Source organism: Limanda limanda, chromosome 2, assembly GCF_963576545.1.
Source record: "Limanda limanda chromosome 2, fLimLim1.1, whole genome shotgun sequence".
NCBI classification, from domain to species: domain Eukaryota; kingdom Metazoa; phylum Chordata; class Actinopteri; order Pleuronectiformes; family Pleuronectidae; genus Limanda; species Limanda limanda.
In genome coordinates this window covers 23,004,129-23,023,147 of record NC_083637.1, presented here as the reverse complement: position 1 = coordinate 23,023,147, position 19,019 = coordinate 23,004,129, and the positions used below count along the sequence as shown (strand labels likewise).

Here is a 19,019-nt window from a genome sequence, read left to right as displayed (position 1 = left end):
ATTTCTTGTAAGAGCACCTCCTCTCTTTATACCTCTAACACCTGTAACATGTCTCTTTAGTGTTTTTGCGCACAATGGCGAAGTTCGTATTCCTTTTATTTTATATTAACTCTATTTTTCTGGAGAGTGGCAGGAAGTGGGGATGTGTCGTCCCTAGTTGATTTTGCCCGGGGGTTCAGAAATTAAAGAGCAAAATAATATTTAACCAATTTCAGTATTTCCTTCAAAAGATTCTCAACTAAATGTATACTGTTAACATTTGAGCATATCACATCTTTCTTTTAGTAAATGGATTTTGCTCAGGTGAAGTTTGACATCAGGAACCAGTCCCTGTAGCAACTGGGAAAAGGTCAAAGTCATCCTCTGAAGGTCAAGGGTGAATTTCCATGATTGAGTCTTAATACTGTGTTGATTGTCATGTGTTGCACCACAATCTATTAATTATTGAACCCAGGGGAAAATAAGAACAGCAGAAATCATATACTTATTCTTTCATTATCTGACTCTGCGTGCCCTTGTGAGATTCTTCTGTCCCACAACGTCTTCAGAGACGACCAATCTCTGTAATGACCACAGACTGGATGTCAGCTCCCTCATCACTTATGCAGCCTCTCAAACACTAACATAGGCACATATACACTCGCTTAATAGCATCATAGAATAAATTATACATTACTATATATATAGAACACGGTCGCACACTTTATCATGGATCCATGTTGGAGGAAATCTTTATCTTTAGTGTTTCCTGCTGGCAGCAGCACAGTGAAAACGTGTCTAAATAAAACCTCCTTCAGGAACACAATTAACACTTCATATGTGATTTATACTTTATTCTTTTTTGTTATAGAGCCTATTTTTGTCTTACCCGCATCATAAGACACTCAGTCCCCACATGCACAAACGCCTTTCAAAGCGATTCTAATAACATTCATCTCTTAGTTTGTGATTCATAAGTACAAACTGATGAATCATTCTCATCACTGAAATGTTAACTTCCGTTTTATGTCCCTTTTTCTTCTCTGTGAGATTATTATAGACATAAGATATGCCTCTCAAAGGGCCATCTGAGCTTGTTATGTGCTCCCTCGCAGAAAGCTCAATCTCTGCATTGTAGGAGGTAAAGTTAATCACCTGGGGTTTGACTGTCACTCAGTATATCAGTCTTCAGACTCACTGGCTGACTGACTGTTTGCTGCACAGAAAATAATCTCAATGAATCCCTACATGATGCTGTTGTGAGCACATCTGTGCAGAGAATCTTCTGCTGTGTTGTGCATGTGTGAAATGAAAACTGCGGGTAAACACTGCAGCCAGTTCCCCTTTTTATATCCGCAGGTATAAGAGTCTCCACTTGTCTTTTTCATAGATTTATCAATTGGTTCTTGTTTAATGGTGTACGATCACATCGGGACCATTAGGGGATGTCCTTTTCTACGATGGTAACTACCTGCCCCCACCTGTGGTACTTAATGTTTCCATTTATGGTACCTAACTCCATTATTTCCATTATTATAAGCCTTTTTGAAAAAGCTGCTTCACTAGAGTACAAATTGTATTTCACCAGATGCAGCTTATGAGCTCAAACGGGTTGTCACTGATGAACAAGAGCTCTTCGATGTCACCACTGTTGCTTCGCTCCCTCACTATTTCATGCCTAGCTGCTTGTTTACAGTTTCTAAAGCTTCAAATTGCATGTTCGCTCACACTAGTGTGTATTGTGTTCAGTGAAGGCCTCTACATTCAATAATTTAGCACAAAGTTCCTCACCCCGCCTCCTGCTGGGACCGTCAAGTCAAAAGGAACGCCTGGTTTCTGTTGGATGAGGGGGTTTCGTAGGCTGGCTTTGCTTGACCTTTATCTCCGCTTCTTATCACTAAACAAGCTTAGACACCAACACAGGAACAGGCACAGGCATGCACACAAAGCAGGAGAGGCAGGTCACAGGACATCACTGATGACATGAGGTGACAGAATGGGTGAGGGAGAGAGAGAGAGAGAGAAAGAGAAAGAGAGAGTGAGAGACAGAGAGAGAGGGGGGGGGGAGAGAAATAATAAAAAAGGTACATTAATGAATTTATACAGACAAATCTGTGAGAGGAATCTATATAACATATGTAAACAACAGATTGAGGCACATAAATTATGCAGTGAAACAATTGATTAGAGAAAATAGAAAAACACACATGTTTGTACTGCTATTTTTGGGAGGACAGCCCCTTGATATGTCCCTAACCCTAACCCTAAAATCAAGTCTTAACCCTCAATCAGCTCATTGAAAAAGTAAGGATTGGTCAAAATGTCCTCACTTTCCAAAAATGTCCTCACTCTGTACAGTCTATGCTTAAAATGGTCCTCACAAAGATATAAGTACAGGAACACGCACACACAGTCTTCTCTCCATTTGAGGAAATCGCATTGACATTATTTTCCTGAAGACTTATTCTAATGACTACTTGCTAAATCCTCCCATGTCTTCCCATAAAAATTCATTGATTTCTGCTATGGGAACTTGCTATAGTTCCTATAATAAATCCCCATAATCTGTAAAAAGGTTTAGGTCCCCACAACGTCAGTAAATTCTGGGCCGACCCCACACAAACGCACGCACATACACACATGGTTGTGTCTCCATGACTTCAGAGGACATTCAATTTACTTACATCGATTTCCTGGAGATTTACTCTAACCTTAACCATATTTAGTACCATTACTAAAGCCGGTATTGTGCCAGTGCAACTTGTGATACCCACTACAAGTCCCATGTTTTTAACCTTAACTTAACCTGACCTTAACCCATGTCTTAACCTTAAAATTAAATGGTTTACATTCCAGTCACCTCCTGTGGCCACATTTGCTTCAATTTTGGTGACTGTCAGCAGGCATCATTTATTCTTTATCGATGATGTCCACCTGTCTGCCAATCATTGAATCACTTTCTCTCTGACCCTTGATGCTACAGACAGATTTATGATCTCCTCAAGCTCTGTCTATGTGCAGTGGTTTCAGAGACACTGATTGGTTCTTGTGAAAAACAATAGACAATCAATGAAGCACCACTTGGATCCATCAGGTAAAATTTTGAAGAAACCGAGATGTGAAATATTGTCAACAAACACATATATTACATATATTGGACAGACAGCAGTGCAGTCCTCACTCTCGTGGCAATTTCTGTTGAGTTGCAGCATTAAAAATGCTAACATATCTCTTAAAAAACTAAAAGATTTAACCAATGGATAACAGACCACTGTAGTTCCTCTGCTAGTTGCTACATCCAGGGGCAGATCCAGGAGCAGTGTTAGGGAATCTGATACCCCGTTGTAAAATTGAATAGTGCTGGGTTGATGACAGGGCTGGTTCCGAGATGGTTCATCCTTCAAACCTTATAAGAACCAGTTTGCTTTTCCATGGGCTACAGCAGCCTTAGCGCTACGTCCTTACGTCAGTGTATATGTGGCTGTCTATTATTTCTCAGCAGCTTTCCCACTGACTTTAGCCACAACAACAATGTGGACTATAGCGTCTGTTTTCAAGTGTTGCTAATGGCTTTGCACACCTGCATCGACATCCAATCAGGACTGGTTCGAAGCGTCTGCACTGGTCGTCATGATTGCTAATGGCCCCTTGGTGTTCTTTTATTTTTCCAATCAACTAATCACTGTCTACTTTCAAAACACTAAACCTACCTTTTCAGCACAGCTTGTGGTGTATAATTATGGCGAGTATTTAATATTGTTTGTTTTATCTGCCTTCTGTTTTTTTGTAATCCTGTAATATTTTTAAAGTGTCATACGGATTAAATGTATTATTTGTATTATCGTCGTGCACATAGTAACACTTTTAAGTGATTTTTCTCAAAGCTAGAGAGGTAAAAGTAAACAAGGAATGACTTAAATGTGCACAATACATAATCAAAAATTGTGCATCTGTGGGAGACATATAATTAACCTCTCAGTGTAATTGATGGCCTCTAACACCACTTGTGAGAGAAGCTTTGCTGTGACACTTTGTTACGAACAGACTTCTACAAAGGGATGCAATATTCTTTTGGAAGTTGCACATCTGAAAGACATGCTGGTTAAAACCTTTAGATTCAGCTTAATAGGGAATGTGGGATGAAGAAGAGGAGCTGCAAAGCAGAGCTGGAGGAAATTAAGACATGCAACAGAAGCAGGTCAAGTGATGAGCCTTGAGATTAAAGGACCAGAACAGATAATACCAGTACCTTTTTGTGATCGTTGTGTTTACAGTGAGATTTGTTCCATTGAGAATTGACACTCTGATATTATTCAAGAAGTCGTGTGGCACGTGGATTGGAAAGTCTTTTTAAAAACCCTGTTGATGTATCCTTTATATTTTATAATGTTTCTACATGTAAAACTGTACAGAAGCTCAGGATGAATCATGCTTCTCTTTGGTTGAAGACACCCCGGTGGGATTCCACGAGTTTTGGGCCAGACAGCGAGGTCTGCCGGGGAGACAAATGATGAGCAGGGGTGTTGAAATATGAAAGGCCACGCTGTCGGGGGTCTGCATTTATCGCTCCAGCTTTTCTCCCTGTCTCTCTCCCCTGTCGCCTCCTGACACTCTCTGCTGGTCCTTTCTCCTCTCGTCACCTCTCTTCTCTGCCCTCTCCCCCCAGCTGCACTGCACTGCCGTCCTCCTCTTGCCTGACCTCCTTTTCAGCAAAACCTGAACATTGAGTGACCAACAGTTCAGATGGCTTATTGGTATAACATTTATCAGTTTATTGCCAAAAATGATAACCTCACTAACTCTAACTAGAAATCCACTCTGTTTTCCGACATGAACTCCAGAGAATATCCAGACTTTCTCCGGAGTTTTCCATTCACACATGAACAGGCAGAGGCATGATGTCACGTTATTCGGCTGGGGCTATCACCTTTCTGTCTGTCGTGTGTTAAAAATGCCATCAACCCAACCAATTGCTCTGGAATAATCTCTTGTTGTATGCTCACATGGGCTCACATTATTATGGACATTGTACAGAGTTCTTACAAGGAGGCCGGCAGGAGAAACTCCAGAGAAATTCCAGACGATCTCTCACTCAGACATTTGCGTTCTTACATTCAGCCCCTCCGAATTATGTCAAGAGATTATCTCGAGCATGTCTGAAAGAAACTTCAGAGAGATGCAACACCCACGGTTCAAATATTCATATGCCACATTGTAACTATCAAAATCGCTAATTATGTGACAATTTGAAGAGGGATGCAAGCCAGCAAAATAAATATAAATTGATAATGCCACTGTAAGAGGAAATCACAAGACCTGAGGAGCAGAACATATCAATTTTGTCGGCATATGTGTGGTGTAGCAGTAGAAGATGTCTAATTATAGCCGGAAGCTGCATTTCGTGAGCCCTAACACCTTTGCCATTTAATTGCCATAAATTATCAGAGAAAGCTACAGAAAGTCACTTCTGCTAATTGAATTCTGTGGTTTACCAATCCCACATTCATCATTCCCTCTATTGTTCACTCAAAGCTCCATCATTTGTCCCCCCCCCCCCCCCCCACCCATGTGTGTGTTAAGGGGATTACACAAGATGTTGCCAGTGAGTTTAATCAGTTTTGTTGAAAGACATTTCGAGTTCTTAACAAAGTTGTGAAAGACCCAGTTATTCGGATTCTGTTCAAGGTAGACATCTTTGATATTTGTAGCACCGTCAATGGGTCGGGCTGAAAATGCTCTGGTAAACCTATACCCAACTAAGGTCATGATATCTATAAAGATTTATGATGACTGGAGGTTTTTTTTTGGTCTTTGTTCTTTTGACTGATCTGGAATGATACTCTTTCACAACAGAAATGTGTATCTAAGTCCCCCAAAGTTAGGTACCAAACTTTGTCAGAATCCAAAATACTTTATTGATTTTACTGATTGCATTTGGCTAAAACTATGAACCCATGCTGTGACCTTGACTTTTAACGGATTTGGAAAAATTTAAATCAAGGGTAGCACAGATCCTGATCCTGTACCCAGTCATCTTGCCAGGTTTAGGCTAAATTGTATTGTATTGCATCTGATAGGTATGGCTATGACTGAAAGACAGGCACCAACAATTATAGTACACCTGCCTGCCATGCACTGTAGGTGCAAATGTACTCTACTCTGCACCAGACAGAGAACAGTCATACACATACACCAAAGCCGCAGAAGATGGTTGAGCATTCAGCAGATAAATCTTTATTTGAGCTGTTACATTTTCCTGAGTAGTGCTACTCATCAGGGCCGGGTCTAGACAGGCATGTATGAGGGGGCAGCCACAAATCTTGAGGGGGCATTGTGCTTTATTATATTATTATTATTATAAATTGGGATTTAGTTTGAGGGGGCACAACATTTATTTGAGGGGGCCAGGCCCCCTCTTGCCCCTGCCTAGACCCGGCCCTGCTACTCATTGGTTTTGATGATGATAATTAACCAGCACTGATGTGTCTTCATCCTGCCTCAATTAAAAGACTCCTTTGTCAACGGTTTCCCTGCAGTGCAGAAGTTAAAGGCTACACTTGATACTGGGAGTATGATTATGACGGTTTTGTGAGCTTGAATATGACTGAGTGACACCTCACACTGGGCTGCAGAGTCATATATGCAAGGGAACATTTAATTTTAGCTGCAGGATGACAACCTGCTGTTATGTTGCAAACTGTGCACTTACTGTATCTGAAATGTTCAGTCCAATATGACTTATGTGGGTATTGAGAGCTTTTGAGAGTTCCAATTTAGCTGAGCATGTTCTATTTATACTAATATAACTTTATCTGTGTATCATGAACGACAAAACTCAAAGGAAGTTACTGTTGTTAAGGGGTTAATTGCAGAGGACATCACTCCTTGTTAAGCCATATGATTTGTAAATATGAGCTATACAAATAAAAATGTAATTGATTAAGCAGCATTACTAAAGCATGTCTTGCTCAATATTCCTGGTTGGCTGCTTCCACCATGTGGCCACTATTCAGCATTATATCTAAAACTAGGAGAGCACACACAGTACCTCCACCAAGGCCCAACAGTACCATACATGAATGTGTGGTTCTAATATAGTTATATAAAAGTAATCAGGAAGTGGTCTTGTTACATAAATTATTTATCTGTCATAGAAAATTCAGGATTAGCCCCATTATAAGCATCTGCACTAAAATATTAAGTGAGTTCTTCCCAGACCCAGGCCCAATTTCTCCGACTGGGGAATTGAATGAGTGTAAACAGGTTCATGGTTTCCGTGTCAAAGTCACAGTCTGATGGCCTGTGGCAGGAAAGAAAGACGGACTTAATATATTAATAAAAACTGAACTGAGAAACAATAGAAATCCAAATGTTAACAGATGAACTTACCAAGACAAAGGTAAACAGAGACTATTACACATGCAAGGCTGCAGGGATCATTGAGCACAGGTGCTGAGGAGCAAAAGGGCAGGAAGCAGGAGAAGACAGAAAGTGAATCAAGACCACAGACTGTATAAGGATATATAAAGATCGAGACACACACAAGGGAAAGAAGAAGAACAGGAAATGAAAAACTCAAAGTGCAATCACTGAGAAATCCAAAAGTCAAAAAAAAAAAGAAGATACTGAGTTCATAACATAAGGAGTCTCTTATAAATTCAAAACAAGTGGAGAATTATAACAGGCCCTGGTTCACAGTCACACAGTTTCAAACAGGATGTACCTTTAGATACTCATTAAGTCACCTTCTTAAAATACTTTTCCAGTAATGCAGTGTTTGCCCAGAAACTACAACGCCAAGCTGGTTTAGCTCTTGTAAAGGAAAAACAAATACACACATGCACACACAAACACCACACACCTTTTTGCGCAGGTACACTGACGAATACTTTCCATCGAGGTATTTGCTTGGTGCTGCCAACTTGCAAACATCACACAGATTTGCCTTTTCAATCCCAACACACTCATTACATTCCACACAAGTGCAGTATTTATTTAATAAAGGTTGAGCTTTAATGTTGCATTTTAAACCTTTCATAATCTTTACTATAGTCTAGAGCATTTTTTGTTCTGACATGTAACTTCTTGTCCCAATCAATATTTGTTCATATGATCTCTGCAAAGACGTCACACCTGAGATCTTTCTCACAGTTTCCGCTGTTAAAACAAAAGAGTTTGGAATCAGTACATATTTTTAAGAATTTGGTTATCGAATATTGTCATTTCAAATACAGATAATAATGAAACCATTTAATACCATTAAAGAGTTGGAAATGTTAAATAAATAGTGATTGTGTAGGAGTCGTACTGCAGAGTGAAATGTTGAAACTCTTCAGATTAGACAAAACAGGTGATCCTTCACCTAGACCTACCTTTTCCTGGTGTTGCTCCACCTCCCTCCATTCACACTGCAGTGGTGTTTGACATGTTGTTTCTCGTCATAGAAGGAACAGTGCCAGGCTCTCTCACACCCAAGGTATCAAGGTAAGCAACAATATATATATAAAACATACTTGACAGCTAAGGTTTGGATTAAAAAAACAACAACCTAGATGCCAACTGAACCTGACATCTTCCTGATTTAAGTATTCATATGCTTCTGTTCTTCGAAATCTAAAATACAACTCAGTAGCATTTCCTTGTTACAAGGAATCAACGTTTGCTGAGGTATTAGGCATATTTCCATTTATTCTGAGCTCCATAGACTACCAGAGACACAAGGTGACAAGGTCTGTGATGAATGCAAACCTATACATGTAATATCTGTTTTGTGCTTTGTGGAGAGGGTATAAACCCTTTTCCTCACATTCGCTTCATCAACATTATCCTCCCAGGGTACTGTCCTTTTTATGGAGTAGATGTCAATGTCATGTTGGTAAGGGGAGGGTGTGGTGAGGGGTATTCAGCTGTCACATGCAACATCTACATGCCATATCTTTCTCACCAAGCATTGTTTACATCACGGATGAGTTTGACAAAAATCCAGTGAGCCAGCACTCCTCTGCACACAATAAGAGTTTGTGGTTTGGACATGCTTTTGACCTTCTCGAGTACAAAACATTCCTTTTCGAGAAAAGGGAGTGGGTACAGGAAGTTAATTAAGATGAGTCATGAAATGATTGAGTTCTATTTTTGTTGAAAGGGTAACTATTAAACCTGTTCCATTAAGATGACAAAATGTAATGCCACCCAACCTGCTCGCCTGCATACTAGAGTCAGTGACCGCTTTCAGTGTGAACTTGCTGTTGTAAAACTTGATTTGCAGGTTTTCACACTGGTGAAGAGAAAACACTACACACAATAGGCACAACCACATCCCCCCCACAGCACATTTTAACAACTGAGTTACCCGACTGTCCTTCGTTGACAGAGATCAGGGGATCACTGGAAAACATTATTGGATAAAAAGGCAGATTTCTACTCTATATTTTTTCTGCTTAGCAAGAATTTTCCCGAGTCCATTAAGCAGGCATCATGGAAAAGGGTCAGGGAGTTCCCCTGCCGATGACAGATCCAGCACCACCATACCCAGGCCCCCCTGCAGGCATTGACATGAGAGGCCATCAGGGAGGCCCTCCTCCGTCTGCTGTCTACTCTGGTGAGTTTGGTCATGGGACTTTTTTTTCTCTTTTATTGTAATGTTGTTCTTATTTCTTGAATTATTCCTCCCATCCTAACCCGTGTGGTAGGAGTGTGTGTTTAATGTTAATGTTAGTTGGGGCATAGTCCTTATTAGTGAATGTTTTTTAAACCTTTCTCAAGTGAAAACTCTGATAATGTCTTCTCATATACAGTTCAACAACATGCGTACCAGTACTCCCAGCAACAGCCTCAGTTTATGCATCCTGGTAGGTGTCTCTCTTATTTCTTGAATTATTCCTCCCATCTTAACCCATGTGGTAGGAGTGTGTGTTTAATGTTTGAATGAAGTGAGCGGTTCAGGAGCAGGGCCACGCTTCAACTTCACCTCTGTCAATCCGACATATACCTGGTCAACCAATCACCTGCTGTTTATCTAAGATTCTTCAACACAACCTTTCCCTTCAGTGGAGAAAGAGAAGAGAAAGAGACGGGGTCCCCGACCCACATCCATTGATCCACCTTCCCTTATCCCTGACCACCCCCTCCTTCATACTTGTTCTCTTATCCCAAATCTCATCCCTTCATCCCTATCCTCATCCCTTCATCCTCCCTCCCTTTATCCTCTCTTCCCTCATCCCCACCATCATTCCTGCATCCTCCCTCCTTCTTCCCAAATGTCATCCTGCGAGCCACACTCATCCCTTCATCCTCTCCTCCCTCATCCCCAGCCTCATTCCTCCATCATCCCTCCCTCATCCTTTCATCCTATGAGATGTATCTTGACCTCAACGTCCCTTAATTTCCCCTCAGTGTCAATTTATAAATTTACCATTCAAATCTTTAATTCACTTATAGTTGGGGCATGGTCCTTATTAGTGAATGTTTTTTAAACCTTTCTCAAGAGAAAAGTCTGATAATGTCTTCTCATATACAGCTCAACAACCTGTATACCAGTACTCCCAGCAACAGCCTCAGATCACACAGCCTGGTAGGTGTCTCTCTCCAACTGTCTCACTTACATATACTGTCTGGCCCTCTGACAGGTTAATGTTCAGTGACAAGTCCTTGGAAATATGTTCCACCTTCCCTTATCCCTACCCCCCCCCCCTTCATACTTGTTCCCTTATCCCAAATCTCATCCCTTCATGCTTCCTTCCTCTTCCCAAATCTCATCCCTCATCCTTTCATCCCTCACCTGTGCATCCTCCCAGACCAGCCTATGAGATGTATCTTCACCTCAACGTCCCTTAATTTCCCCTCAGTGTCAATTCATAATTTAACATTCAAATCTTTAATTCACTTATAGTTGGGGCATGGCCCTTGTTAGTGAATGTTTTTTAAACCTTTAAAGTCTGATAATGTCTTCTCATATACAGCTCAACAACCTGTATACCAGTACTCCCAGCAACAGCGTCAGATGATACACCCTGGTAGGTGTCTCTCTCCAACTGTCTCACTTACATATACTGTCTGGTAATCTGACAGGTTCATGTTCAGTGACTAGTCCTTGGGAATATGTGGATTATGATTGTCAGTAATACTAGTTTTTTTTTCTATCACAGTGAATCAGGTGGTTGTGGTGCAGCAGGTGCCAACTGAGGCTCCGGGACAGATGATATGTCCTCGCTGCCAAAAGACTGTACTCAGTCAAACCGAATACAAAAATGGTTTGCTTACGTGGATGATCTGTGGGATACTTGGAGTCTTCTTGTAAGTACAGACCCCAATACACCCACACCCACACACACAAACACAAACACACACACACACACTCGTATATATAAAGGCATGTAATCAAGTATTATTTTGACTTTCCTCCCCTCCAGGTGCTGGCCTTGCTGTTTCATCCCCTTCTGTGTGGATGCCTGTAAGGATGTGCAGCACTCCTGCCCCGAGTGTCACACCGTCCTGCATGTCCACAAACGCAATTGAAACAGCAGAGGCGTCTTACAGTTTTTTTCGATTGCATAAACACTAAAAACAAAAGGTATTACGCAATTATCATAACACCATTATAAGCACAATGTGCACTTTTTTTGCAGTGATTTGCAAAACACTAAACACACTTCAAATCCCAGCAGATATACAGTGAAATCTGTCATTTTAACCTGTACTGGATACAGAATCTTCTGTTTGTTTGATATTTGCTGAGCTTTGGGTATATGAAGAGAAATAAATTATATTTTTATCAGTCTGCGGCATTGGTCTTGTGTAGGGTTTGGTGAATTTATTGTACATTTGCACTTTCTCTGCCTACTTCACTTACAGTACTCTAATCACTGAGAAGTAGAATTGCTAAAAGTGTTTTGGGTTAGCAATAGCAGAAGCTGTGTTAATGGTTCAAACTGAATTAAGTCATATGAAACGTGTGTGTTTCATATGGTAACAAAATGTGGTTTTAATAAATGATTGTATAGTTTGTACACGAGTGTTTCATTTTGCAAAGGATCTGAGGTGTTCTGCTGATTGGGTGTGTGGTTGTGATTATTGTGTGTAGTGTTTTGAATAACTGGGCCCAGTTTTCAAAATCGTGCTTAAGCAATCCAGAAAAACTGTAATAATAATAATAATATTAATAGTAGTGTATGAATGAGCTAAAAAAAAATGAAATTTAAATTTAAAAACAGTACAGCAAATATTTTTGCAGCATTGTAAATTTAGTATATGTACAGAAGATGCATTGCTGTGGATGTAAACATCTGTAAACATTGTGAATATTTCAGGTCCCAAACAGTCCGTTTGTCAGTTTTTTGCCGAGTTCAGTTCTCTTATGGCTGTAGGGGGAGAAGTGGTTTGTCAGGGTGTGTCCGTGATTTGATTGACCTGAAGCGTCTGCCAGAGGTCAGCAGGTCAAACAGATGATGTCCAGGGTGGAAAGGGTCCTTCAGGATGTTTGCTGCTCTGCAGCAGCAGTGAGACCTGAATAAGACCTCCAGAGAGGGCAGTGGGCTGCTGGTGATCCTCCTCTGTCCTGTACGCTGCTGAGAATCCAGTGAACCACACAGAGATGCAGAACGCTCCCGATGGAGCCGTGATAGAAGGACACCAGCAGCTTCTTCGGCAGGTTGTTTTTCCTGAGGATCGTCAGGGAGAAGAGGCACTGCATTCATTTGACAAACTTGAAAATGAAAACACAGATTTGCATTTTCAATTCCCAGCACACTCAGCACATCCCACACAAGTGCAGTATTTATTTTATAAAGTCCAGGTTAAATGTTGCATTTTAAACCTTTAATAATTTTCACTGTAGTCTATAGCATTTATTGTTCCTACATGTAACTTCTTGTCCCAATCAATATTTGTTCATATGATCTCTGCAAAGACGTCACACCTGAGATCTTTCTCACAGTTTCAGCTGTTAAGAAATAGAGATTGAAATCAATACATGTTTTCAAGAATTTGGTTATTGAATATTGTCATTTAAAATACAGATGATAAATGAAACCTTTTGATACCGTAAAAGAGTTGGAAATGTTGAACAAATAGTGATTGTGTAGGAGTCGTACAACAGAGTGATATGTTGAAACTCTCCAGATGAGACAAAACAGGTGATCTTCACCTAGACCTACCTTTTCCTGGTGTTGCTCCACCTCCCTCCATTAACACGACAGTCCGCTGGGCTTTTTAATCCGGCCCGCCGAATTGTCTAGATTAAAAAAAAAATAAAAAAAAAATAAAATTGAATTTTTTTTTTTTTTTTTTTGAACTAACAATTTTGTAGCACTTTAATGGCACATGCTTATAGAACTTTGTAGTTTTGCTTTATTTTTGAAGAAATCGTACTTTCTTGATTCTTGTTGTTCTGGGTTTGAACCCAGACTGACAGGGCTGAAGGAGCCGGTGTGATGGAAATTCTGTCTCTTCTGTTATCTTATACTGAATGAATGCAAGCAAAGATACAGAGAAAAATTCCACTCTTTCTGATAGAACCAATCTATGAACTGTCTGAAACAATGGATATCCGCAGCCCCAAATGAGCCCCAAAAAAATTGGCTGCGTGCGCAAACATTCAGCATCCTTAGGGGCTAAGCCCCCCCTTTCTTTCCTAGAGACGCCCCTGACTTATTGTAAGTCGCTTTGGATAACAGCGTCAGCTAAATTAAATTTGCCCGGGAGTGTGGTGTATAGGGCTCGAAAGGGCACATGATCTCCCTTCACTATTACTCTTTGCCTAATTTACAGACTCAGCAACATTTTTTTCACAGACAAACTGCAATTAAAGAGTCATCTACCAAGGCATCTTTTTTGGAGGGCAATCGAAATAGCAAAGGCTAGCAAGCCTTTTTCTGAAGGCGGGTTTATGTTACAGTTTTTCACAATTGTTAACACACGTTTTTCAAAACAATAACGGCTTTCTCAAAAATGCACACAGAAAACTCAAAACCTCACACACAAAATGTTAAACCTGACACTCCCTTTGCAAGATGGCTCTTTGCCATCAAATCTCTTCACTGTTCACAAAATGGAACTCGTGTTTTCATTTGGTACACACAGCCACATTTTCAAATGACACACACATACCATTTATTGAGTACACACAACTAAGCATTTGCTTGCACACTTCCAAGCATTTACAGCACACTGAAGTGCAAAATTGAAAACACAATCATCGAAATGGAACACACCATATGAATGACAATGACTCTGGAGAACAAGCCATTTCTCCTTTTGTAAACTGTCTCAGTGTAGGCCTACTTTTTTCATAGTCAAACATAAAACAGCACACAAATATGCAGCGAAAAAAGGTTTATTTTGGTACACACAGAGAACAGTACAGTACTGACACAGACAGCATGAGAATGCAAGTTACAGTATGGACACAGAGAGGTCAACACAGTAGGCTACAGTGAGACACTGTAGAAAAGGAACAATATTCGATTACAGGAACAATACATGCATGTGTCAGTGCTGAATGTTTGGTACTAACAAGCACAAACTCTCGCTGTTACTCCTTGATGCGTCTGTGTTCCGTTCGAATGGGACCCTGTTCACTTGTTTCATCCGCATGGCATTCCTATGAAGAATACGGTCCAATGTAGAGAGGCTGACGGTCTGGACGTTTCTAAATGTATCTTGGTTAACCAGGATCCTAGTTTTTATTTGTCTGAGTGTGATAGCGTTGTTCTCACGAACCATATCTACAATTTCAGTCTCCTGTTCGGCTGTGAAAATGCGTGTTCTTCCTCCACGGTGTGGTTCTCTTTTAGTCCTGCAGAATATAAATACTGTGAGCACACTGTATTCTATTCTATTCCATTGTTCATCAAACAAATCAAAGGCTCAAGGCACTTTTATGCCGCAGTCCTGATCGCAAATCGTTCAACAGACCTGAATGTTTAGAGATTTGAGTATTTGTGTGTTGTAGGTTGATGCTTTGATATTTTACTTGAGAAGTGTGTGCAACAACTGAACATTGTGTGTAGTGTTTTGACAACAAGGTGATGTGTAATTTACATCAGAGTGTAAAGAAGGAGAGTCAGAGTCTAATGCGGTAAGAGAGTGTGAAGTAGTGCCAAATTGGGTCAAGCTATTGGTACATGAAGTGAATGTTGTGCAAATTGTGCCGAATTTTCGCTTTTTGTGTGTTAATAACTGAGAAAAACTGTAAAGTGTATTTTTAACACTAAAATGAGAGCGAGGGTCAGTCTCACACCTGTCTTGATAAAGAGAGCCGAGGGATTTTGTTATGGTTCATTGGGTGCAGCCGAGAGAGGAACATGGCTCCTCCCATATTTTATGATCAACTCCACCTGAAGTGAATACAACTCAGTCAAAGGTGTTAACATTTAACTCGCTTGATTGACAATGCTCTCAGAGCTTTTTTATCACTACAGGTGTTAAAACAACTCCAAAATCAACACCCACCAACTCAAAAATATTAACACTGAAAAAACAACACTACAGATTTTGCTGTGTAGAGTCAGTGACTTTTTATTCAGTGTTGGCTTGCTGTTGAAAAACTTGATTTGCCCCCCCAACACATTTAAACCACTGAGTCACTGGACTGTCCTTCATTGACAGAGATCAGGGGATCATTGGAAAACATTATTGGATGAAAAGGTCGTTTTCTACTCTATTTTTCTGCCTTCCAAGAGTTTTCCCGAGTCCATTAAGCAGGCATCATGGAAACGCGTCAGGGAGTTCCCCTGCCGATGACAGATGCAGGCTATCAGGGAGGCCCTCCTCCGACTGCTGTCTACCCTGGTGAGTTTGGTCATGGAACTTTTTTTTCTCTTTTATTGAAATGTTGTTCTTATTTCTTGAATTATTCCTCCCGTCTAAGCCCATGTGGTAGGAGTGTGTGTTTAATATTTGAATGCGGTTCAGGAGCAGGGCCACGCTTCAACTTCACCTCTGTCAATCCGACATATACCTGGTCAACCAATCACCCGCTGTTTATCTAAGATTCTTCAGCCTATGAGATGTATCTTCACCTCAATGTCCCTTAATTTCCCCTCAGTGTCAATTTATAATTTACCATTCAAATGTTTAATTCACTTATAGTTGGGGCATGGTCCTTGTTAGTGAATGTTTTTTAAACCTTTCTCAAGAGCAAAGTCTGATAATGTCTTCTCATATACAGCTCAACAACCTGTATACCAGTACTCCCAGCAACAGCGTCAGATGATACACACTGGTAGGTGTCTCTCTCCAACTGTCTAACTTACATATACTGTCTGGCACTCTGACAGGTTCATGTTCAGTGACTAGTCCTTGGGAATATGTGGATTATGATTTTCAGTAATACTAGTTTTTTTTCTATCACAGTGAATCCGGTGGTTGTGGTGCAGCCGGTGCCAACTGAGGCTCCGGGACAGATGATATGTCCTCGCTGCCAAACCACTGTATTCAGTCAAACCGAATACAAAAATGGTATGCTCACGTGGCTGATCTGTGGGCTACTTGGAGTCTTCTTGTAAGTACAGACCCCAATACACCCACACCCACGCACACAAACACACACACACACACACTCGTATATATAAAGCCAAGTAATCAAGTATTATTTTGACTTTCCTCCCCTCCAGGTGCTGGCCTTGCTGTTTCATCCCCTTCTGTGTGGATGCCTGTAAGGATGTGCAGCACTCCTGCCCCGTGTGTCACACCGTCCTGCATGTCCACAAACTCAGATGAAACAGCAGAGTCGTCTTACAGTTTTTTTCGATTGCATAAACGCTAAAATCAAACGTATTACACAATTATCATTACACCATTATAAGCACAATGTGCACTTTTTGTGATTTGCAAAACACTAAACACACTAAAATCCCAGCAGATATACAGTGAAATCAGTCATTTTCTGTATTGGATACACAATCTTCTGATTGTTTGATATTTGCTGAGCTTTGGGTATATGGAGAGAAATAAATTATATTTTTATCAGTCTGCGGCATTGGTCTTGTGTAGGGTTTGGTGAATTTATTGTTCATTTGCACTTTCTCTGCCTAATTCACTTACAGTACTCTAATCACTGAGAAGTAGAATTGCTAAAAGTGTTTTGGGTTAGCAATAGCAGAAGCTGTGTTACTGGTTCAAACTGAATTAAGTCATATGAAACATGTGTGTTTCATATGGTAACAAAATGTGGTTTTAATAAATTATTGTATAGTTTGTACACAAGTGTTTCATTTTGCAAAGGATCTGAGGTGTTCTGCTGATTGGGTGTGTGGTTGTGATTATTGTGTGTAGTGTTTTGAATAACTGGGCCCAGTTTTCAAAATCGTGCTTAAGCGATCCAGAAAAACTGTAATAATAATAATAATATTAATAATAGTGTATGAATGAGCTAAAAAAAATGAAATTTAAATTTAAAAACAGTACAGCAGATATTTTCGCAGCATTGTAAATTTAGTATATGTACAGAAGATGCATTGCTGTGGATGTAAACATCTGTAAACATTGTGAATATTTCAGGTCCCAAACAATCCGTTTGTCAGTTTTTTGCCGAGTTCAGTTCTCTTATGGCTGTAGGGGTAGAAGCGGTTTGTCAGGGTGTGTCCGTGATTTGATTGACCTGAAGTGTCTGCCAGAGGTCAGCAGGTCAAACAGATGATGTCCAGGGTGGAAAGGGTCCTTCAGGATGTTTGCTGCTCTGCTGCGGCAGCGATACCTGAATAAGACCTCCAGAGAGGGCAGTGGGCTGCTGGTGATCCTCCTCTGTCCTGTACGCTGCTGAGAATCCAGTGAACCACACAGAGATGCAGAACGCTCCCGATGGAGCCGTGATAGAAGGACACCAGCAGCTTCTTCGGCAGTTTGTTTTTCCTGAGGATCGTCAGGGAGAAGAGGCACTGCATTCATTTGACAAACTTGAAAATGAGAACTGTTAGGAATTTCAAACTTTTAACTATAGGTTGTGTCTGAAAGAACTCTTAATAATAAAGCTAGAGGTAGTTTTAGCTAGATATAATGAACATACAAATTAATTTAATAACCGTTGCTGTTTAGTGCCAATAATGTATCTTTTAGTTGTCCTCATAATTAACTTCTTGGATATTAAAGCATATTTTCATTAGCTGTATTCAACATCAGACAGAATTCAAGGAGCTGTCCTTTCTGGGGCAAAGTCAGTATGACATTGTTTAGTTTCGAGGATGCGAATGTTTACACATTCACAGTCAAGATTGTTTTGATGGAGCAGACACACACAATAATAGGTTCTCAAACCATAATGGCACAGACTCTTTTCATAAAGGCGGAAGGGGAGGTAGGAGCAGTGGGTCAATAACATTACCTTATACAAATCATTATTTTCAACCTTTCGCTTATCATATTTAATATTTGGAATTTGCTAATAATGTTTGTACGTCACAAGGATGGCCAGTCTAACAGCTGTCCTGATAGGAGAGTCGTAGGTTTGTTATGGTTAAGTTGGTGCAGCCAAGATGGCTAGAGCAAGACACTTTCTACTCAAGGCTGAAATACGAGACAACATCAGACTGTCAGGGTAGATAGAGTTGCCCTAGCAACCGGTAGAGTAGCGTAGGTGCATGACGGAGAGCTGCTCCCTGTCACTTCCTGGATTCGGTGACAAGAGGCGTGGGACTGCGGCTGGACCAATAAGGGAGATCCAAAGTGATTTGCGGTGACTCCCCTCCAAATATTCATAACCAATCACATCAATTCTACTGTTATAACTATACACGACTCCTGCTGTTCGGGGCCATTTTCATCTTCCTACTGCTAACTTAATTAGCATAGGCTGTGATAATTGTCCATAGCTATGAATAACTTTTCATTGTATCTTTAAATAAAACATTTGATTGAACCAAAATCTTGGATCGGCTTCTCTCATTATATAGGATAAAAAAACACGCCTTAACAGAACACAGATTTGCATTTTTAATTCCCAGCACACTCAGCACATCCCACACAAGTGCAGTATTTCTTTTATAAAGTCCAGGTTTAATGTTGCATTTTAAACCTTTAATAATCTTTACTGTAGTCTATAGCATTTA

General features: G+C 40.4%; 1 protein-coding gene across 1 annotated transcript; it reads left to right on the top strand.

Annotated features, from left to right (window-relative positions):
* Positions 1-9,453: 9,453 nt before the first annotated feature.
* LOC133018871 (lipopolysaccharide-induced tumor necrosis factor-alpha factor homolog) lies at positions 9,454-11,493 on the top strand. Its single transcript, XM_061085198.1, has 4 exons — positions 9,454-9,577; positions 10,496-10,549; positions 11,124-11,271; positions 11,388-11,493. The coding sequence occupies exons 1-4, from the start codon at positions 9,454-9,456 to the stop codon at positions 11,491-11,493; spliced, it is 432 nt and encodes a 143-aa protein (XP_060941181.1).
* The last annotated feature ends 7,526 nt before the right edge of the window (positions 11,494-19,019 follow it).